Source organism: Delphinus delphis, chromosome 2, assembly GCF_949987515.2.
Source record: "Delphinus delphis chromosome 2, mDelDel1.2, whole genome shotgun sequence".
Classification (NCBI taxonomy): domain Eukaryota; kingdom Metazoa; phylum Chordata; class Mammalia; order Artiodactyla; family Delphinidae; genus Delphinus; species Delphinus delphis.
In genome coordinates, this window is record NC_082684.1 from 101,666,447 (window position 1) to 101,690,784 (window position 24,338).

The 24,338-nt window shown below is 40.7% G+C and overlaps 1 protein-coding gene across 1 annotated transcript in view; it reads right to left on the reverse strand.

The window, feature by feature from the left end:
* The window catches only part of MTHFS (methenyltetrahydrofolate synthetase), a 260,706-nt gene that overhangs the window by 149,012 nt on the left and 87,356 nt on the right, over nucleotides 1–24,338 (reverse strand). The window contains exon 3 of the mRNA XM_060005319.1: nucleotides 14,113–14,165. Within this exon, the coding sequence (XP_059861302.1) occupies nucleotides 14,113–14,165 (53 nt within the window). The remainder of the gene's footprint in view (nucleotides 1–14,112; nucleotides 14,166–24,338) is intronic.

Here is a 24,338-nt window from a genome sequence, read left to right on the forward strand (position 1 = left end):
TGTGAAGAAGATGTGGTACATATATACAATGGAATATTACTCAGCCATAAAAAGGAACGAAACTGTGCCATTTGCAGAGACGTGGATGGACCTAGAGACTGTCATACAGAGTGCAGTAAGTCAGAAAGAGAAAAACAAATACCGTTTAATATTGCTTATATATTGAATCTAGAAAAATGGTACAGATGAACTTATTTGCAAAGCAGACAGATATAGAGAACAAATGTATGGTTACCGAGGAGGGAAGGAGGGGGTGGGATGAACTGGGAGAATGGGATTGATATATATACACTACTATGTATAAAATAGATGACTAATGAGGACTGACTGTATAGCACAGGGAACTCTACTCAGTGGTCTGTGGTGACCTAAATGGGAAGGGAATCCAAAAAAGAGGGGATATATGTATATGTATAGCTGATTCACTGTGCTGTACACTAGAAACTAACACAACATTGTAAAGCAACTATACTCCAATAAAAATTAATTTAAAAAATAAAGAAATAAAAATAAAAGAGGGGAAAAAACAAAATTAATGTGAGATCAAGGGCCTAACTTATGGGAAGAACTTGGCAAACATTTGCTCTGTGCCCTAAAATGGGCTGCCAGTCTGGGCACCAGCAATGACACATAACAACCTACACAAATGGCACGAGGAGATTGCTGAACTGGTTTCAGAGCTACTCTGTTTTACTCCATTGTGATTGAACTGTTCAGAGAAAAGTACAGCTCTGTTAAGGAGTGTCTGACAGAAGACAGATGTTAAACAAATGAAGATAGCAAGTAACTGACCAACATAAAGCAGTCATAGATTTTTTTAAAGGAAAAGGATTTAAAACAATTAATAGCTTATGAAGGTTGGTGATTGGCTGATGGTGATGTATATCCCTATATGATTCCCAAACATTTTTGAGACTATGAATGTGGTTCTTTTGAGATTTGTTCTGGATGGACAGAAACCATGGCAAGTTTTTGTCCGGAAGAACGTCAGGTAGCATGTTCTTTTTTTCTCTCTGTTTCTGGTGGGGCAAGAAAGACAAATGAGGAGTGAAGGTACCACAGTGATGCAGTTTAAGGCCTTTCCCAGAAGAGACAGAATGGGGCAAAGGGAATTAACATTTATTTAGAGTCTGTTCTGTACTAAAAACTTCACTTGCATGGTAACCTCATTTTAGGGTTATCTTGTCCTTTGAGACTTAGATAAAATTGACTCAAAGTCTCTCTTTCAGGCCCTTAGGGGAATCCAATCCCTCTCTTAAGATTTCTGTGAATTTCCTAATTATTAGAGAAATGGAAATCAAAACTACAATGAGGTATCACCTCATACTGGTCAGAATGGCCATTATTAAAAAGTCTACAAATAACAAGTGCTGGAGAGAATGTGGAGAAAAGGAAACCCTCCTACACTGTTGGTGGGAATATAAGTCAGTACAGCCACTATGGAAAACAGTATGGAGATTCCTCAGAAAACTAAAAATAGAATTACCATATATGATCCAGCAATCCTACTCCTGGGAATATACCCAGACAAAACTATTGTATAATTCAAACAGATACATGCACGCCTATGTTCATAGCAGCACGGTTTACAATAGCCAAAACATGGGAACAACCTAAATGTCCATCAACAGATGAATGGACAAAGAAGATGTGGTACATATATACAATGTAATATTACTCAGCCATAAAAAAGAACAAAATAATGCCATTTGCAGCAATATGGACGCAACTAGAGATCAACATACTAAGTGAAGTAAGTCAGAAAGAGAAAGACAAATAGCATGTGATATCACTTATATGTGGAATCTAAAATATGGCACAAATGAACCTATCTACAAAACAGAAACAGACTTACAGACATAGAGAACAGACTTGTGGTTGCCAAGGGGGTGGGGATGGGGGAGGGATAGATTGAGAGTTTGGGGTTAGCAGTTCAAATTATTATATACAGAATGGATCAACAACAAGGTCCTACTGTATAGCACAGGGAACTATATTCAATATCCTGTGATAAACCATAATGGAAAAGAATATAAAAAAAGAATGTCTGTATGTGTATAACTGGGCCCCTTTGCTGTACAGCAGAGATGGGCACAGCATTGGAAATCAACTCTACTTCAAGTTTAAAAAATAAAATAAAAAGATTTCTGTGAATTCCTGCAGCCTTGCATTCTCATTGGCCACCTTTACTCAAATGCCCTGCTCCTCTGGCTTTCTCTGTATCACTCACATCTCACTCTATTTGTTTTTTCCTTCAAATGCCGAACAGTCTCTTCCCTTGACTTTCTCAAAATATCTGCTTCTTTCTTTCTTTCTTACTTACTTTCTTTCCTTCTAAATGTGTCTGTCTTTTAGTCTTTCAAATTGACCATTTATTATGCACCAGGCAACTCTGATAGGTCCTGGGGATAAAAAGATGAGTAAAATCAGACATTGAACTCAGAGAAGAGGGACAAAAATCAAATAAAGGGGGCTTCCCTGGTGGCGCAGTGGTTGAGAGTCCGCCTGATGATGCAGGCCACACGGGTTCGTGCCCCAGTCCGGGAAGATCCCACATGCCGCGGAGCGGCTGGGCCCGTGAGCCATGGCCGCTGAGCCTGCGCGTCCGGAGCCTGTGCTCCGCAACGGGAGAGGCCACAGCAGTGAGAGGCCCGCGTACCGCAAAAAAAAAAAAAAAAAAAAACGAACAACAAAGGAACAATCCATGAGGCTTGAAAGCATTTCATAACCCGGAGAGTCAGGGAAGACTTCGCTGGGTGAATGACATCCCTAAATTCTGAGGGATGAATAGGAAGAGGCAGAAGAGAATTCAGGCAGAGGGAAGGGCATATCGTAAAACGCTACAGCAGGAAGGAGCCAAGGAAACAAAAGAATGCCAAGTAGATGGGATGCAGAAAGGTAGGATAAGTGTAAGGAGAGATGGGGAAGAGATGTAGGAGGACCAGGACATGCAGGCCAGGATAAAACTCTATGTGATCTTTAACCGGATAGCAGAGAGAAGACACTAAAGTATTTTCAGTGTTGGTGGAAAGGAGAGCCTGGCGATGGGATGACAAAGTGTTGAAAGGCATGGTTAGATGTGAATTTCTCTTAGTGAGATATAACTTACCTATAGAAAAAAATGCATACGGACCGATGAAATGTAAATGTAAACACCAGTATAATCAATATCCAAATGAGATATAGAGCAATTCATCTCCCCAGAGACCACTGCTTAAACTCATCAACCTCCTGATCCTTTCCCCACAATTACCACTGTTCTGAAATCCTTCACCATAGACTAGTTTTGCCTGCTCTTATAATTCATATAAATGGAATATACTCTTTTGTATGGGGCTGCTGTGTAAACAGCAGATTGTAGAAAGACAATGGTGGATGTGAAGAGACCCAGAGAGAGATAAAGATCATTCAATCCACCGTGGATATGGTGGAGACGGAGAAGAACTAGATGGATTGAGGAAAGAGCTATTTTGGAGGTAAAATCAATGGTGAGGGATTGGCTACAGAGGTTGAGAGAAGGAGGTATCATGGATGGCATTAAAGTGTTGAGAGAAGGAGGTATCAATGTGAGGAGGTATTAATGTGAAGGTTTGGAGTCTTGGAAAGCCCAAAAGTGCCAACAACTTGAATTGCACATGACAATGGTGGTTCCTCAAAATATTAAACATAGAATTACCATGTGATCCAGCAATTCCACTTCTGTGTATATACCCAAAAGTATTGAAAGCAGGGACTTGAACAGATATTTGTGCACCCATGATAGCAATATGATTCACAATAGCTAAAAGGTAGAAACAACCCAAATGTCCATCAGTGGATGAATAGATGAATGAATAAACAAAATGTGGTATATACATACAATGGAATATTAACTATTCTACCTTAAAAAGGAATGAGATTCTGACACATGCTACAACATGGATGAATCTTTATGAGAGTACGCTAAGTGAACTAAGCCAGACACAAAAGGGCAAATATGTATGATTCCACTTTTATGTAGGTACCTATAATAGTCAAATTCATAGTGATATAAAATGGAATGGCATTATCAGGGATTTGAGAGGAGGGAATGGGGAGTTAGTGTTAACAGATTTAGAGTTTTAGTTTGGGAGGATGAAGAGTTCTGGAGATGGACGGTGGTGATCATCGCATAACATCATGAATGTACTTAATACCACTGAACTGCTTACTTAAAAATGGTGAAGATCGTAAATTTTATGTTATGTATAATTTACCACTATAAAAACATAGGAGGAGAGCATAATTTGACCCTCATTTTCTGTGTTAATTAAAAGATTAAACGTTTAAATTGCACATAGATAGCCTTCTTAAAACTTCTCCAGCCCTCCTTGACTATTAAATGGTGGGTGGGTAGGGACCTGGTACTTTTCCACGAGTCCCTACCCACCCACCCAGAATCTTACTCCCAGCCATTCTCTCTGTCCCTGCCATCTCTGCCATGCTCCACACCAGTTTTCTGTCAATTTGCTTATTAAAGTTGGTGGGGTTTTTTGAATTATTTTACAGCAGGTTCTTATTAGTTATCTATTTTATACATATTAGTGTATATATGTCAATCCCAATCTCCCAATTCATCCCACCACCACCACTGCCCCCCCGCTTTCCCCCCTTGGTGTCCATACATTTGTTTGCTACATCTGTGTCTCTATTTCTGCCTTGCAAACTGGTTCATCTGCACCATTTTTCCAGATTCCACATGTATGCATTAATATATGATACTTGTTTTTCTCTTTCTGACTTAGTTCACTCTGTATGACATTCTCTAGGTCCACCCACGACTCTGCAAATGACCCAATTTCATTCCTTTTTACAGCAGAGTAATATTCCATTGTATATATGTATCACAACTTCTTTATCCATTTTTCTGTCGATGGGCATTTAAGTTGCTTCCATGACCTGGCTATTGTAAGTAGTGCTGCAATGAACATTGGGGTGCATGTGTTTTTTTGAATTATGGTGGTTTTCGCTGAGTATATGCCCAGTAGTGGGATTGCTAGGTCATATGGTAGTTCTATTTTTAGTTTTTTAAGGAACCTCCATACTGTTCTCCATAGTGCCTATATCAATTTACATTCCCACCAACAGTGCAAGAGGGTTCCCTTTTCTCCACACCCTCTCCAGCATTTGTTGTTTGTAGATTTTCTGATGATGCCCATTCTAACCAGTGTGAGGTGATACCTCATTGTAGTTTTGATTTGCATTTCTCTAATAATTAGTGATGTTGAGCAGCCTTTCATGTGCTTCTTGACCATCTGTATGTCTTCTTTGGAGATATGTCTATTTAGGTCTTCTGCCCATTTTTTGATTTGGTTGTTTGCTTTTATAATATTGAGCTGTATGAGCTATTTATATATTTTGGAGATTAATCCTTTGTCCATTGATTTGTTAGCAAATATTTTCTCCCATTCTGAGGGTTGTCTTTTCATCTTGTTTGTAGCTTCCTTTGCTTTGCAAAAGCTTTTAAGTTTCATTAAGTCCCATTTATTTCTTTTTGTTTTTATTTCCTTTACTCTAGGAGGTGGATCAAAACAGATCTTCCTGTGATTTATGTCAAAGAGTGTTCTTCCTATGTTTTCCTCTAAGAGTTTTTATAGTATCTGGCCTTACATTTAGGTCTTTAATCCATTTTGAGTTTATTTTTGTGTATCGTGTTAGGAAGTGTTCTATTCATTCTTTTACATGTAGCTGTCCAGTTTTCCCAGCACCACTTATTGAAGAGGCTGTCTTTTCTCCATTGTATACTCTTGCCTCCCTTATCAAAGATAAGGTGACCATCTGTGTGTGGGTTTACCTATGGGCTTTCTATCCTGTTCCACTGACCTATATTTCTGTTTTTGTGCCAGTACTATACTGTCTTGATTACTGTAGCTTTGTAGTATAGTCTGAAGTCAGGGAGCCTGATTCCTCCAGCTCCGTTTTTCTTTCTCAAGATTGCTTTGGCTATTTGGGGTCTTTTGTGTTTCCATACAAATTGTGAAATTTTTTGTTCTAGTTCTGTGAAAAATGCCATTGGTAGTTTGATAGGGATTGCATTGAATCTTTAGATTGCTTTGGGCAGTACAGTCATTTTCACAATGTTGATTCTGCCAATCCAAGAACATAGTATACCTCTCCAACTGTTTCTATCATCCTTAATTTCTTTCCTCAGTGTCTTATAGTTTCCTGCAAGTCTTTTGTCTCCTTAGGTAGGTTTATTCCTACGTATTTTATTCTTTTTGTTGAATGGTAAATGGGAGTGTTTCCTTAATTTCTCTTTCAGATTTTTCATCATTAGTGTATAGGAATGCAAGAGATTTCTGTGCATTAATTTTGTATCCTACTACTTTACCAAATTCATTGATTAGCTCTAGTAGTTTTCTGATAGTGTCTTTAGGATTCTCTATGTATAGTATCATGTCATCGGCAAAGAGTGACAGTTTTACTTCTTCTTTTCCAATTTGTGTTCTTTTTATCTCTTTTTCTTCTCTGATTGCTGTGGCTAGGACTTTCAAAACTATGTTGAATAATAGTGGCAAGAGTGGACATCCTTGTGCTGTTCCTGATGTTAGAGGAAATCCTTTCAGCTTTTCATCATTGAGAATGATGTTTGCTGTGGGTTTGTTGTATATGGCCTTTATCATTTTGAGGTAGGTTACCTCTATGCCCACTTTCTAGAGAGTTTTTATCATCATGGGTGTTGAATTTTGTCAAAAGCTTTTTCTGCATCTATTGAGATGATCATATGGTTTTTATTCTTCAGTTTATTAATATGGTGTATCACATTGATGGATTTGTGTATATTGAAAAATCCTTGCATCCCAGGGATAAACCCCACTTGATCATGGAATATGATCCTTTTAATGTGTTGGATTTTGTTTGCTAGTATTTTGTTCAGGATTTTCGCATCTATACTTATCAGTGATATTGATCTGTAATTTTCTTTTTTTATAGTATCTCTGTTTGGTTTGGGTATCAGGGTGATGGTGGCCATGTAGAATGAGTTTGGGAGTGTTCCTTCCTCTGCAATTTTTGGGAAGAGTATGAGAAGGATGGGTGTTAGCTCTTCTCTAAATGTTTGATAGAATTCACCTGTGAAGCCATCTGGTCCTGGACTTTTGTTTGTTGGAAGATTTTTAATCACAGTTTCAATTTCATTACTTGTGATTGGTTTATTCATATTTTCTATTTCTTCCTTGTTCAGTCTTGGAAGGTTATACCTTTCCAAGAATTTGTTTCATTTCTCCCAGGTTGTTCATTTTATTGGCATAGAGTTGCTTGTAGTAGTCTCTTAGGATGCTTTGTATTTCTGCGGTGTCCATTGTAACTTCTTTTTGATTTCTAATTTTATTGATTTGAGTCCTCTCCCTCTTTTTCTTGATGAGTCTGGCTAAGGGTTTATCAATTTTGTTTATTTTCTCAAAGAACCAGCTTTTAGTTTTATTAATCTTTGCTATTGTTTTTTTTTGTTTCTGTTTCATTTATTTCTGCTCTGATCTTTATGATTTCTTTCCTTCTACTAACTTTGGGTTTTGTTTGTTCTTCTTTCTCTGGTTCCTTTAGGTGTAAGCTTAGATTGTTAATTAGAGATTTTTCTTGTTCCTTGAGGTAGGCTTGTATTGCTATAATCATCCCTCTTAGAACTGCTTTTGCTGCATCCCACAGGTTCTGGATCATCATGTTTTCATTGTCATTTGTCTCAAGCTATTTTTTGATTTCCTACTGATTTCATCAGTGATTTCTTGGTTATTTAGTAGCATATTGTTTAGCCTCCATGTGTTTGTGTTTTTTGCGTTTTTTCCCTGTAATCTATTTCTAATCTCATAGCGTAGTGGTTGGAAAAGATGCTTGATATGATTTCAATTTTCTTAAATTTACTGAGGCTTGATTTGTGACCCAAGATGTGTTCTATCCTGGAGAATGTTCTGTGTGCACTTGAGAAGAAGGTGTAATCTGCTGTTTTTGGATGGAATGTCCTATAAATATCAATTAAATCTATCTGGTCTATTGTGTCATTTAAAGCTTGCGATTCCTTATTAATTTTCTGTCTGGATAATCTGTCCATTGGTGTAAGTGAAGTGTTAAAGTCCCCCACTATTATTGTGTTACTCTCAATTTCCTCTTTTATAGCTGTTAGCATTTGCCTTATGTATTGAGGTGCTCCTATGTGGGGTGCATAAATATTTACAATTGTTACATCTTCTTCTTGGATTGATCCCTTGATCATTCTGTAGTGTCCTTCCTTACCTCTTGTGACAGTCTTTATTTTAAAGTCTATTTTATCTGATATGAGTATTGGTACTCCAGCTTTCTTGTGATTTCCATCTGCATGGAATATCTTTTTCCATCCCCTCACTTTCAGTCTGTATGTGTCCCTAGGTCTGAAGTGGGTTTCTTGTAGAGAGCATATAGATGGGTCTTGTTTTTGTATCCATTCAGCCAGTCTGTGTCTTTTGGTTGGAGCATTTAATCCATTTACATTTAAGGTAATTATTGATATGTATGTTTCTATTTCCATTTTCTTAATTATTTGGGGTTTTTTTTACTTCTCTTGTGTTTCCCACTTAGAGAAGTTCCTTTAGCATTTGTTGTAGAGCTGGTTTGGTGGTGCTGAATTCTCTTAGCTTTTGCTTGTCTGTAAAGCTTTTGATTTCTCCATCGACTCTGACCGAGATCATTGCCAGGTAGAGTAATCTCGCTTGTAGGTTCTTCCCTTTCATCACTTTAAATATGTCATTCCACTCCTTTCTGGCTTGTGGAGTTTCTGCTGAGAAATCAGCTGTTAACTTTATGGGAGTTCCCTTGTATATTATTTGTCATTTTTCCCTTGTTGCTTTTAATAATTTTTCTTTGTCTTTAATTTTTGTCAATTTGATTACTATGTGTCTCAGTGTGTTTCTCCTTGGGTTTATCCTGCCTGGGACTCTCTGTGTTTCCTGGACTTGGGTGGCTATTTCCCTTCCTATATTAGGGAAGTTTTCGACTATAATCTCTTCAATATTTTCTCAGGTCCTTTCTGTCTCTCTTCTCCTTCTGGGACCCCTGTAATGCGAATGTTGTTGTGTTTAATGTTGTCCCAGAGGTCTCTTAGGCTGTCTTCATTTCTTTTTGTTCTTTTTTCTTTTTTCTGTTCCACAGCAGTGAATTCCACCATTCTGTCTTCCGGGTCACTTATCCGTTCTTCTGCCTCAGTAATTCTGCTATTGATTCCTTCTAGTGTAGTTTTCATTTCAGTTATTGTATTGTATTTTTCATCTCTGTTTGTTTGTTCTTTAATTCTTCTAGGTCTTTGTTAAACATTTCTTGCATCTTCTCGATCTTTGCCTTTATTCTTTTTCTGAGGTCCTGGATCATCTTCACTATCATTACTCTGAATTCTTTTTCTGGAAGGTGGCCTATCTCCACTTCATTTAGTTGTTTTTCTGGGGTTTTATCTTGTTCCTTCATCTGGTACATAGTCCTGTGCCTTTTCATTTTGTCTATCTTTCTGTGAATGTGGTTTTCATTCCACAGGCTGCAGGATTGTAGGTCTTCTTGCTTCTGCTCTCTGCCCTCTGGTGGATGAGGCTATCTAAGAGGCTTGTGCGAGCTTCCTGATGGGAAGGACTGGTGGTGGGTAGAGCTGGGTGTTACTCTGGTGGTCAGGCTCAGTAAAACTTTAATCCACTTGTCTGCTGATGGGTGGGGCTGGGTTCTCTCCCTGTTGATTGTTTGGCCTGAGGCAACCCAGCACTGGAGCCTACAGGCTCTTTGGTGGGGCTAATGGTGGACTCTGGGAGGGCTCACGCCAAGGAGTACTTCCCAGAACTCTGTTGCCAGTGTCCTTGTCCCCACAGTGAGCCACAGCCACCCCCAACCTCTGCAGGAGACCCTCCAGCACAAGCAGGTACATCTGGTTCAGCCTCCTATGGGGTCACTGCTCCTTCTCTCTGGGTCCTGAGGCACACACTAATTTGTGTGTGCCCTCCCAGAGTGGAGTTTCTGTTTCCCCCAGTCCTGTTGAAGTCCTGCAATCAAACCCCACTAGGCTTCAAAGTCTGATTCTCTGGGAATTCCTCCTCCCGTTGCCAGAACCCCTGGTTGGGAAGCCTGATGTGAGGCTCAGAACCTTCATTCCAGTGGGTGGAATTCTGTGGTATAATTGTTCTCCAGTTTGTGAGTCACCCACCCAGCAGTTATGAGATTTGATTTTTTTGTGATTGTGACCCTCCTACCGTCTCATTGTGGTTTCTCCTTTGTCTTTGGAAGTTGGGTATCCTTTTTGGTGAGTTCCAGTGTCTTCCTGTCAATGATTGTTCAGCAGTTAGTTGTGATTACAGTGCTCTTGCAAGAGGGAGTGAGCACATGTCCTTCTACTCCACCATCTTGAACCAATCTCCCCTATTAAAGTTCCTTTAATCTGTTGCCCTGATTTCTAGCTCCACCTTACATTCTATGAGTTTTCCTAGTGACCTTCCAAAAAGTCCTACATCTTTGTTTAAGCTACTTTGTTTTGCTGCTTAGGTTTTGGTACTTGTAAGCCAAAGAGAAAGTAACTTTATTTGTTTACAGTAAATGTAACACAAAACAACATGACAACTGAAACCAAACCTTCACTAATATGAATAAATGTAAATAACCTAAACTCACTTAAAAATCTATATGTATATATAGATTTTAGATCAGTTAACAAAGCCAATGAAACTTCATGATTTTTTAAGGGACACATACACAAAACCACTTCAGAAAAGTTAAAATAAAGGGTAAAAAAAATTTTAAGGTAAAGATAAAATGAAAGCAGGTGTTATGATCTTTGTGTCAAATAATCTATAATTCAAGCTTAAAAGCATTGGGACTTCCTTTGTGGCGCAGTGGTTAAGAATCCGTTCGCCAATGCAGGGGACATGGCTTCAAGCTCTGGTCCAGGAAGATCCCACATGCCGGGGAGCAAATATGCCCGTGCGCCACAACTACTGAGACTGTGCTCTAGAGACGACGATTCACAACTACTGAAGCCCGCATGCCTAGAGCCCATGCTGCACAACAAAGAGAAGCCACCGCAGTGAGAAGCCTGCGCACCGCAACAAAGAGTAGCCCCCACTCACCGCAACTAGAGAAAGCCCACGCACAGCAACAAAGAACCAGTGCAGTCAAAAATAAATAAATAAACAAACAAGCAACTGGAATAAAAAAAAATGATTAAAAGCATTAAAAAATACAAAGAAGGATACTTTATAATGCTAAAAGTGATAATGCATAATGAAGCTGTACATAAATTTCTGTGCACAAAATAATATAGCAGAAACTTTAATAAACCACAAACTATAGAAGATAAAAGGAAAACTAGACAAATCCATACTAATAATAAGAGAATTTAAAACACCTTCCTCTGACCTAGACAGATTAATGAGAAAATATCTAGCAAGGATAAAGAAAACCTTAATACATAATCAATGAAGTATATCTTATAGCTATATATCAACCCTGTCCCATGATAATACAGGATATTCCTTCTTTTCAATTACATTTAGATCATTTATAAAAATAGACCATATTTTAAGTCATAAAGAAAATCTAAATTAATTCCAAAGATAGAAATATTATTAAGAGCATTCTGATCAGAATAAATAGTGGTTGTGTCATGGTATCTCACTGTGGTTTTGATTTGCATTTCCCTAATAATTAGTGAGTTGAGCATCTTTTCATGTGCTTATTGGCAATTTGTATATGTTATTTGGAGAAATGTCTATTCAGATCCTTTGCCATTTTTAACTGGGATTTTGTCTTTTTGTTATTGAGTTGTAAGAGATCTGAATACCAGTCCCCCTACAGATATAGGACCTGAAAATATTTTCTTCCATCTTATGGGCTGTCTTTTAACTTTCTTGATAGTATCCTCTGAAATACAAAAATTTTTAATTTTGATGAAGTCCAATATAGCTATTTTTCTTTTGTCACATTTGCTTTTGGTTTCATATCTAAGAAACCATTTCTTAATCCAACATCATGAAGATTTACTCCTGTGTTTTTTCCTAAGAGTTTTACAGCTTTGGCTCTTATATTTAAGTCTTTGATTCCTTTCAAGTTAATTTTTGTATATGCTTTAAGGTAGCTGTCCAACTTCATTCTTTGCATGTGGATATACAGTTGTTCCAGCACCATTTGTTGAAAAGACTACATATTCGTTCCCTTATTTGTTTTAGCACTCTTGTCAAATATTAATTGACCATAAATGTGAGGGGCTTCTTTTTTCCTGTATCCTCAATTATATCCCATCGATTTATATGTTCATCCCTATGTTAGTATCACACTGTTTTGATTACTGTACCTTTGGAGTAAGTTTTACAGTTGATAAGTGTGAATTCTCCACTGACTTTTTTGGAGAGGGTGTGCTATTTCAGGTTTTGTGCATTTTTGCATTTCTATGTGAATTTTAAAATCAGCTTGTCAATTCCTACCAAAATAGCAGCTGGGGCTTCCCTGGTGGCGCAGTGGTTGAGAGTCTGCCTGCCGATGCAGGGGACACGGGTTCGTGCCCTGGTCCGGGAAGATCCCACATGCCGCGGAGCGGCTGGGCCCGTGAGCCATGGCCGCTGAGCCTGCGCGTCCGGAGCCTGTGCTCCACAACGGGAGAGGCCACAACAGTGAGAGGCCCGCGTAATGCAAAAAAAAAAAAAAAAAAAAAAAAAAAATAGCAGCTGGAATTTTGATAAGGACTGTACATTTTACATCTTGTTTTGCTTCATTTAGTTTCAATGATGGGGTTTTTAATCTATGGACACTTTGATCAAAGTGTACTCCACTAAGCAGGAGACACTGTGCTGTTTGCCCTCATGATGCCAGCAGACATCCTAAAAGTCTATAAAGTGCCCTAATAGACAATGAGCCAAGTCAGTCTGTCTTTCCCTGTGTCACCCTGTGAACCCACAGGCCACCACTACTAAGGGACAGGAGGTCTGAAAGTGGAGACAAAATATTCTCTCCTCACCCCCATTTCAAATATTCTTATAAACTAGAAACCCTGTCTGAATATTGCAATTAATGTTCTCAGGTCAGGAGTGGACATAAATCAGCCCTTTCACTAAATCATACCAGTTTGAGTTTGCTACCCATCACACACACACACACACACACACACACACACACACACACACACACTCTTCCCATTTGCCCTGCAAAGACTTAACACTTCTAGATAAGCTCAATTATGCATAGAAAAGTGCTTTTTCCTTCGTTTGACAATAGTTTTCAAGAGAGGCCTGGCAAAAGCTGAAAACTCAGCTGTGGGGCTTCTTTTGAAAGAAAAATTGGCCTCTGATTGTACATAAGTGATAATGAACAAGGAATACATATTATGTTGGCCAGATTTCATATGCAGATTAGACTAGCTTCTCTTCTTAACTTCTCTTTCTCCAGCAAAAATATGGTAGGGGATGCCTTAGTCTGATTAAATGTAAATATTCATGTAGACCTCAGCCATCTTTTGGTGAGTTAGGAGCCAGTATATTGAATTACATCAGACAGAAAATCATTCTCTTGATTTCCCTGGTGGCACAGTGGTTAAGAATCTGCCTGCCAATGCAGGGGACACAGGTTCGATCCCTGGTCTGGGAAAATCCCACATGCCGTGGAGCAATTAAGCCTGTGCACCACATCTACTGAGCCTGTGCCCTAGAGCCCGTGCGCCTCAACTACTGAGCCCATGTGCTGCAACTACTGAAGCCCATGCACCTAGAGCCCGTGCTCCACAACAAGAGAAGCCACTGCAGTGAGAATTCCGTGCACCACAACAAAGAGTAGCCCCTGCTGGCCACAACTAGAGAAAGCCCACGCACAGCAACGAAGACCCAATGCAGCCAAAAATATATATATATATAAAAGAAAATAGAATAAAAAAGTAAATCATTCTCACATCTATGTCCTAAATGTGGACTAACTTTGCATTAAATAAATTTATTTTTTCTTCTTAATGAACTTAAAATGGAGGCTGACACTATAAATAGGTGTGCATAGCTGAAATTCAGGTTTGACAACATACTAAATGCATTCTTTGTAAATTCATCCTTCAGGGACCAGACCCATGCTTTGAATGTTCTGTACATAGTAATCAGGTAAAAATAGTAACATATTGCTGACCTGGCAGACTCTCATCTCTACAGGTTCACTTGTAGTGCTGGAAAGCAGAGAACCTGAAAGCAGGAAAAAAAAATTAGGTGAAATAAGGTGATTTACACAGATGGTGCTTTGTAGGCTATTGTATGATAAAAATGCTATTTATTTCTATGATAGTGATTATTATTATCATCAGAGTATAAATCAAGAGGCCTTGATTCTACTCTCTGGCTATGTTATATCTTTTTTAGTTTTCTGATACTTTGGGGACCCTTGGCCAGATGCAATAGAAATTAACCCTTTCTTTCATGGGAAGAGTAGGATTTCTATCCCACAAGAATGGGATGAATGGGGCTATCTTCTTTTCTGAGTTGAAGGCTACAGGCCTCTAATTTTGGGATTAACCTTCAGAGCCTGATGCCAAGCTCTCAGACTCTCCATCTCTTCAACCCCTCTCCCCTCCCACCCCCTACTGCACTCCATCTACCACCTGCCAACACCATCTGAAAAGCTGAGCCTACACATGAACAACCTTAGCCTTGGAAATACAACCCATCAATGACAGATGTACAGGACCCACAAGGAGAAAGCTGAGGAGGCACAGTCCTTATGCAGCAAGACACAAATTCTGACTTAAGACCTGTGGTAATCCATCAACAGAGGAATGGAGATTCCTTTAAAAACTAAAGATAGAACTGCCATCTGACCCAGCAGTCCCACTCCTGGGCATATACCAAGACAAAATCATAATTCAAAAAGACACATGCACCCCAATGTTCATTGCAGCACTATTTACAATAGCTGGGACATGGAAGCAACCTAAATGTCTGTCAGCAGAGGAATGGATAAAGAAGATGTGATACATATATACAGTGGAATATTAGTCATAAAAAGGAATGAAATTGGGTCATTTGTAGAGACGTGGATGGACATAGAGACTGCCATGCAGAGTGAAGTAAGTGAGAAAGAGAAAAACAAATAACGTATATTAAAGCATATATGTGGAATCTGAAAAATTGGTATAGACAATCTTATTTACAAAGCAGAAATAGAGACACAGACGTAGAGAACAAACATATGGAAACAAAGTCAGAAAGGGGGGTGGGATGAATTGGGAGATTGGGATTGACATATATACACCATTGATGCTATATATAAAATAGATAGCTAATGAGAACCTACTGTATAGCACAGGGAACTCTACTCAGTGCTCTGTGGTGACCTAAATGAGAAGGAAATCCAAAAAAAAGGGGATATATGTATACGTATAGCTGATTCACTTTGCTGTAAAGTATAAACTAAAACAATACTCCAAAAAAAAAAGAAATTCTGACTTACGACCTGTGGCAGTCCATCAACAGAGGAATGGATAAAGAAGACGTGGAACAGAGGTGCAAGGCCTTCACATGCAGCACCATGTGAGCAAGTTAAACTGTACCAAGCACAAAGGAAAGAAAGGGGAGACCTTCGAGGTGGTGGAGGAGTAAGATGTGGAGATCACCTTACACAAATACATCAAAAATACAACTACATGTGGAACAACTCCTACAGAACACCTACTGAACGCTGGCAGAAGACTTTAGACTTCCCAAAAGGCAAAAAACTCCCCACTTACCTGGGTAGGGCAAAAGAAAAAAGGAAAAACAGAGACAAAAGAATAGGGACGGGACCTGCACCTCTGGAAGGGAGCTGTGAAGGAGGAAAAGTTTCCACACACTAGGGAGCCCCTTCATTGGCAGAGATGGGGGTGGGCAGGGGGGAAGCTTCGGAGCCATGGAGGAGAGCACAGCAACAGGGCTGTAAAGGGCAAAGCTGAGAGATTCCCGCACAGAGGATCAGGGCCGACCAGCACTCACTAGCCTGAGAGGCTTGTCTGCTCACCTGCTGGGGTGGGTGGGGGCTGGGAGCTGAGGCTCGGGCTTCGGAGATAAAATCCCAGGGAGAGGACTGGTGTTGGCTGCGTGAACACAGCCTGAAGGGGGCTAGTGCGGCATAGCTAGCCGGGAGTCCTGGAAAAAGTCTGGACCTACCAGAGAGGCAAAAGACCACTGTTTCAGGGTGCACAAAGAGAGGGGAGTCCTTCCCCATCTGCCCACAGAAGGCAGAGCACCGCCTAAATGAGCTTCAGAGATGGGCGCAAGCCACGGCTATCAGTTCGGACCCCAGAGACGGGCGTGAAATGCTAACGCTGCTGCTGCAGCCACCAAGAATCCTGTGTGCAAGCACAGGTCACTATCCACACTCCCCGCCAGGAGCCTGTGCAGCACGCCACCGCCAGGGTCCCGTGATCCAGGGACAACTTCCCCAGGAGAACACACTGTACGCCTCAGGCTGTTGCAACGTCATGCAGGCTCGCCTCGCATTCCAATTATAACTACTGTACCCCTTCCACCCCCCAGCCTGGTTGAGCAAGAGCCCCCTAATCAGCTGCTGCTTTAACCCCATCCTGTCTGGGTGGGAACAGATGCCTCTATATGCAGAGGTGGGGCCAAAACCAAAGCTGAACCCCAGGAGTTGCGCGAACAAAGAAGAGAAAGGGAAATTTCACTGTGCAGCCTCAGGAGCAGCAGATTAAATCCCCACAATCAACTTGATGTACCCTGCAGCTCCGGAATACCTGAATAGAAAATGAATCATCCCAAAATTGAGAAGTAGACACATGTTAATCAAACTATCAAAATTAAATACAAAGAAAAAATATTAAGAGCAGCAAGGGAAAAGCAACAAATAACATACAAGGGAAACCCCATAAGGTTAACAGCTGATCTTTCAGCAGAACTCTGAAAGCCAGAAGGGAGTGGCAGGACATATTTAAAGTGATGAAAGGGAAGAACCTACAACAAAGAGTACTCTACCCAACAAGGATCTCATTCAGGTTTGACAGAGACATTAAAAGCTTTACAGACAAGAAGAACCTAAGAGAATTCAGCACCACCAAACCAGCTTCACAAAAAATGCTAAAGGAACTTCTCTAGGCAGGAAATACAAGAGGAGGAAAAGACTTACAAAAACAAACCCAAAACAATTAAGAAAATGGTAATAAGAACATACATATCGATAATTACCTTAAATGTAACTGGATTAAATGCTCCAACTAAAAGACATAGATTGGCTGAATGGATACAAAAACAAGACCCATACATATGCTGTCTACAAGAAACCCATTTCAGACCTAGGGACACATATGGACTGAAAGTGAGGGGATGGAAAAAGATATTCCATACAAATGGAAATCACAAGAAAGCTGGAGTAGCAAGACTCATATCAGACAAAATAGACTGTAAAATAAGGACTATTTCAAGAGACAAAGAAGGACACTACATAATGATCAAGGGATCAATCCAAGAAGAAGATATAACAATTGCAAATATTTATGCCCCCAACATAGGAGCACCTGAATACATAAGGTAAGTACTAACAGCCATAAAAGGGGAAATCAACAGTAACACAATAATAGTAGGGGACTTTAACACCCCACTTTCACCAATGGACAGATCATCCAAAATGAAAATAAATAAGGAAACACAAGCTTTAAATGACACAACAGACCAGATAGACTTAATTGATGTTTATAGGACGTTCCATCCAAAATGACAGAATACACTTTCTTCTCAAGTACGAATGGAACAGTCTCCAGGATAGATCATATCTTGGGCCACAAATCAAGCATCAGTACATTTAAGAAAATTGACATTGTATCAAGTATTTTTTCCAACCACAACACTATGAGACTAGATATCAATTACAGGGAAAAAAACTTTTAAAAATACAATAAACAATATGCTAAACAATACGCTAATAAATGACCAAGAGATCACTGAAGAAATCAAAGAGGAGATAAAAAAATACCTAAAAATAAATGACAATGAAAACACAATGACCCAAAACCTATGGGATGCAGCAAAAGCAGTTCTAAGAGGGAAGTTCATAGCAATACAATCCTACCTCAAGAAGCAAGAATAATCTCAAATAACCAAACTAACCTTACACCTAAAGCAATTACAGAAAGAAAAAAAAACCCAAAGTTAGTAGAAAGAAAGAAATCATGAAGATCAGTTCAGAAATAAATGAAAGAGAAATGATGGAAACAATAACAAAGGTCAATAAAACTAAAAGGTGGTTCTTTGAGAAGATGAACAAAATTGATAAACCATTACCCAGATTCATCAAGAAAAAAAGGGAGAAGACTAAAATCAACAGAATTAGAAATGAAAAAAGAGAAGTAACAACTGACACTGCAGAAATACAAAGGATCATGAGAGAATACTACAAGAAACTATATGCCAATAAAATGGACAACCTGGAAGAAATGGACAATTTCTTAGAAAAGCACAACCTTCCGAGACTGAACCAGGAAGAAATGGAAAATATAAATAGACCAATCAAAAGCACTGAAATTGAAACTGTGATTAAAAATCCTCCAAAATACAAAAGCCCAGGACCAGATGGCTTTACAGGTGAAATCTATCAAATATTTAGAGAAGAGCTAACACCTATCCTTCTCAAACTATTCCAAAATATAGCAGAGGGAGGAATACTCCCAAACTCATTCTATGAAGCCACCAACACCCTGACACCAAAACCAGACAAAGATGTCATAAAACAAAAGAAAACAAGAGACCAATATCACTGATGAACATTGATGCAAAATTCTCAACAAAATACTAGTAAACAGAATCCAGCAGCACATTAAAAGGACCATACACTATGATCAAGTGGGGTTTATTCCAGGAATGCAAGGATTCTTCAATATATGCAAAACAATCAATGTGATGAACCATATTAACAAATTGAAGGAGAAAAAACATATGATCATCTCAATAGATGCAGAGAAAGCTTTTGACAAAATTCAACACCCATTTATGACAAAAACCCTCCAGAAAGTAGGCATAGAGGGAACTTTCCTCAACATAATAAAGGCCATATATGACAAACCCACAGCCAACATCCTCCTCAATAGTGAAAAACTGAAAGCATTTCCACTAAGATCAGGAACAAGACAAGGTTGCCCACTCTCACCACTCTTATTCAACATAGTTTTGGAAGTTTTAGCCACAGCAATCAGAGAAGAAAAGGAAATAAAAGGAATCCAAGTTGGAAAAGAAGAAGTAAAGCTGTCACTGTTTGCAGATGACATGATACTATACATAGAGAATCCTAAAGATGCTACCAGAAAACTACTAGAGCTAATCAATGAATTTGGTAAAGTAGCAGGATACAAAATTAATGCACAGAAATCTCTGCATTCCTATACACTAATTATGAAAAATCTGAAAGGAAATCAAGAAAACACTCCCATTTACCATTCAACAAAAAGAATAAAATATCTAGGAATAAGCCTACCTAGGGAGACAAAAGACCTGTATGCAGAAAATTATAACACACTGAGGAAAGAAATTAAGGATGATAGAAACAGATGGAGAGGTATACTATGTTCTTGGATTGGCAGAATCAACATTGTGAAAATGACTGTACTGCCCAAAGCAATCTAAAGATTCAATGCAATCCCTATCAAACTACCACGGGTATTTTTCACAGAACTAGAACAAAAAATTTCACAATTTGTATGGAAACACAAAAGACTCCGAATAGCCAAAGTAATCTTGAGAATGAAAAACGGAGCTGGAGGAATCAGGCTCCCTGACTTCAGACTATACTACAAAGCTACAGTAATCAAGACAGTATGGTACTGGCACAAAAACAGAAAGATCGATCAATGGAACAGGATAGAAAGCCCAGAGATAAACCCACACACGTATGGTCACCTTATCTTTGATAAAGGAGGCAGGGATGAACAGTGGAGAAAAGACAGCCTCTTCAATAAGTGGTGCTGGGAAAACTGGACAGGTACATGTAAAAATATGACATTAGATCACTCCCTAACACAATACACAAAAATAAACTCAAGATGGATTAAAGACCTAAATGTAAGGCCAGACACCATCAAACTCTTAGAGGAAAACATAGGCAGAACACTCTATGACATAAATGACAGCAAGATCCTTTTTGACCCACCTCCTAGAGAAATGGAAATGAAAACAAAAATAAACAAATGGGACCTAATGAAACTTCAAAGCTTTTGCACAGCAAGGGAAACCATAAACAAGACGAAAAGACAACCCTCAGAATGGGAGAAAATATTTGCAAATGAAGCAACTGACAAAGGATTAATCTCCAAAATTTATAAGCAGCTCATGCAGCTCAATAGCAAAAAAACAAAAACCCAATCCAAAAATGGGCAGAAGACCTAAATAGACATTTCTCCAAAGAAGATATACAGACTGCCAACAAACACATGAAAGAGTGCTCAACTTCATTAATCATTAGAGAAATGCAGATCAAAACTACAATGAGATATCATCTCACACCAGTCAGAATGGCCATCATCAAAAAATCTAGAAACAATAAATGCTGGAGAGGGTGTGGAGAAAAGGGAACCCTCTTGCACTGTTGGTGGGAATGTAAATTGATACAGCCACTGTGGAGAACAGTATGGAGGTTCCTTAAAAAACTAAAAATAGAACTACCATAAAACCCAGCAATCCCACTACTGGGCAGATACCCTGAGAAAACCATAATTCGAAAGGAGTCATGTACCAAAATGTTCATTGCAGCTCTATTTACAGTGGCCTGGAGATGGAAATAACCTAAGTGTCCATCATCGGAAGAATGGATAAAGAAGATGTGGCACATATATACAATGGAATATTACTCAGCCATAAAAAGAAACGAAATTGAGCTATTTGTAATGAGGTGGATAGACCTAGAGCCTGTCATACAGAGTGAAGTAAGTCAGAAAGAGAAAGAAAAATACCGTATGCTAACACATATATATGGAATTTAAGAAAAAAAAAAGTCATGAAGAACCTAGGGGTAAGACAGGAATAAAGACACAGATCTACTAGAGAATGGAGTTGAGGATATGGGGAGGGGGAAGGGTGAGCTGTGACAAAGCGAGAGAGAGGCATGGACATATATACACTACCAAACGTAAGGTAGATAGCTAGTGGGAAGCAGCCACATAGCACAGGGAGATCAGCTCTGTGCTTTGTGACCGCCTGGTGGGGTGGGATAAGGAGGGTGGGAGGGAGGGAGACACAAGAGGGAAGAGATATGGGAATATGTATATGTATAACTGATTCACTTTGTTATAAAGCAGAAACTAACACACCATTGTAAAGCAATTATACTCCAATAAAGATGTTAAAAAAAAAAAAACAAGACAGACTCTGCCCTCCTGGAGTTCTATTACGGATGCCCGACTTAAACCATCACAAAGACAAACATGCACTTACATACAGTCATGAATGTCATGAATGATAAGTACATGTCATCTGAGTTGAACGGCGTGTAGGACAAGGGGACATCAGGGAAGGCTGCTCTGAGTAAGTGACACTTAAGCTCAGACTTAAAGGCTGCATAGGGGTGGCCAGGCGAAGGGGAGGGAAACTCCAAGCAGATGGCCTAGCATGTGCAAGGGCCCCGCGGCAGAGAAGAGCTTGGCTTTCTCCACGTGCTGGAGAACATGTCTGGGGCCTGGTGGGAGGGAACCTGCTGGGAAGTGAGGCTGGAGAAGGATGGAGGGTCAAACCAGGCAGCCTAAGAAAGACTACGGATCCCATCCTGAGTGCCTTGGAGATCAGTGAAGGGTTAAAGCAAGGGAGGAACGGGATCCAGCTGGAATTTGGGGAGCTACTGTGTGGAGACAAGACACCTGGAGCAGCTCTAGTCATTGTGTTACCTGGGCCCAGCTTGATGTGGGGCTTCAGGGAAGACCAGCCTCCTAGGGGAGCTCTGGTGGGGACAACACACAAAAGAAATGTCAACATCTATAAGACAGGTCTAAATAAAAAGGTTCAGAAGAGGTGAGAAGGGGGAGATGGCATTTTGAGGCAGGCCTTGGAATATGGGTGATGTTGGACCTGAGGGTAGGTGTGGAGAGGGTGCCCAGGCAGAGGGGCCAGAGAGACCAAAGGCAAAGCAGACCAGGTAGTTGTCCTTGGTGTCCATCCGGGCAGGAGGGGGCCTGAGAGGGCACAGCTCCTCTGCTCCTTTTGCCACCACATTCAGCCTCGTGACTGCCAGTGCAGGTCATGGTGATGGTTCAAGTGTCTGGAGTGGCTGCTCTGATCCCAAGGGGCCAACATGGTCACTCAAGCCTGGGTGGGAGATCAAAGATGCCTGGGAGTCAGCAGGAAGCCACCTGAGGTCGTAGCTGGACGTCTGTTGGATGGGCTGGATGGTGGGTTTATTACTTCTAGTCAAACTCGCCCTTGCTCCATTCAAGCCCCACACAAACAAATGAATAACCACCTAAAACTACTTTTCAGTTTGGGAATTTCAGCAAACCTGCATGTGTGTGCGTGTGCATGCACACATGTGCACATTTGTGTCAATATGAACATGCACCTGCAAGTGTCCATGAATGTGCCCCATGTCAACATGCATGTAATTAACAGCTCAAGTTCACAGAGCGCTCACCACCACTCTAGGTTCTCGCTTGAATCACCTTATTTAATCCGCACCGTGGCCCTGGGCAGTAGACAATATTGTCATTCACACTTCACAGACTGGGAAACTCAGGTGGGATGTTAGCCAGATACCTCTCTGTGTGCAGAATGCTTTCTTGCTCCCAGAATCCTAAATCATACATCGACTCCTAGAAGGAGAGAGCTTTTCATCTTTCATCAAGGTCACGCACAGAGACAACAACCCATGTTTCTTTCCTGTAAAGCCCTTCAAAAAACTCGAAAAAATTGGACCTGAAATAAAACTCTAACATTTTTCATGTAGTCTATTAGTAGGTGTCTGCTAGAATATTAGGAAAAGGCATGCAGTTCACCCAGGAAAAAGAAAAATAACATGGTAGAATGCAGCAGAAAATGGCATGCTTCACGATTTCTCTGCTCTCTAATAAAACAAGTCATGGGGGCTTCCCTGGTGGCGCAGTGGTTGAGAGTCCGCCTGCCGATGCAGGGGACACGGGTTCGTGCCCCGGTCCGGGAAGATCCCACATGCCGCAGAGCGGCTGGGCCCATGAGCCATGGCCGCTGAGCCTGCGCGTCCGGAGCCTGTGCTCCACAACGGGAGAGGCCGCAACAGTGAGGGGCCCGCGTACCGCAAAAAAAAAAAAAAAAATTGTAGGTAAAAGGCAAAGCATTCAAGCCATCTTGGCTTTCCCATCTATTAAATCATTTCAGCCTCAGTCCAGCCTTTGACTATCCAAACTGACTTGTAAAATGACCCCGTTAATTAGTGTGGAGGAATGTAAAGCATGCCCGTGAAGCTGCTGGACTTCCCTTTATGATGACTCCAAAGAAAACCGTGCAGATCTTTGTGAATCCACCCTGCTGCCTTGCCCTTTGCTCATTCTTTCCTAAGGAGAATCCACAGCACCCTTAGAGCCATGCCTGGCACAGGTAAGCACCATAAAAGCATGAACTACAAGCAGGATGCTGATGGTCCCCACCACTGGCTGATTTCCTCCCCTATTCGTGCATCCTCTCAGCCCACAAAAGAAACAGCGTCCTACAACCCCTGCCCGCCCTGGAGTTTATCTTAGAAGTCAACTGAGCACCTCACTTTTCACCACACCACCCCATCTCTCCACTTCCACCACCCTGACCTTTCTTGAGTCCTTCAAATTCGCTCTTCTCCCTCCGACAATAAGACCTCGCACACTGTTCCCCAGCCTGGGACACCCTTCGTCCCTCTCCTCCCATTTGACTCTTGCTCAGCCCTCAGACTGCTCCTTAGGTGTGGTCTCCCCAGGAAGCCTTCTCTGAGCTCCCCGAGAGTCAAACCGCCCTGCAGTGGACCTTCACCACCGCTTCATGTCCTGCTCCCTCAGGGCGCTGTGGGGTGAACGTTCAACTTGTCTGATGGATGGTGTGTCCCCCTAGTGCATCTCCCCAGGTGGACTGGAATTCAAACGAGGCACGACCACAGCGCCCCAGAGCTGAGCACCTGCTCTGCAGCATAGTAGACACTCGGCAATACTAGCTGCATGACTTTACACAAAGGGGGTTGAAATAACAGCGTGAAAGGGAAGGGGCTAGAAGAGCGACAGCAAGAATGAGAACAGATGCTCTCCTTGGCTCTCCTTCATCCACCCTCTGGGCCTCTCCATCCCTATCCTGGTCCTTCCGCAGCCACGAGACACAGGCCCATGCCGGTCCCTTCAGAGCCCATCTGGCTGCAGTGCAATCACTCTCCCCAGAGCTCTTAGGATGCACCTGGTACATCTCAGT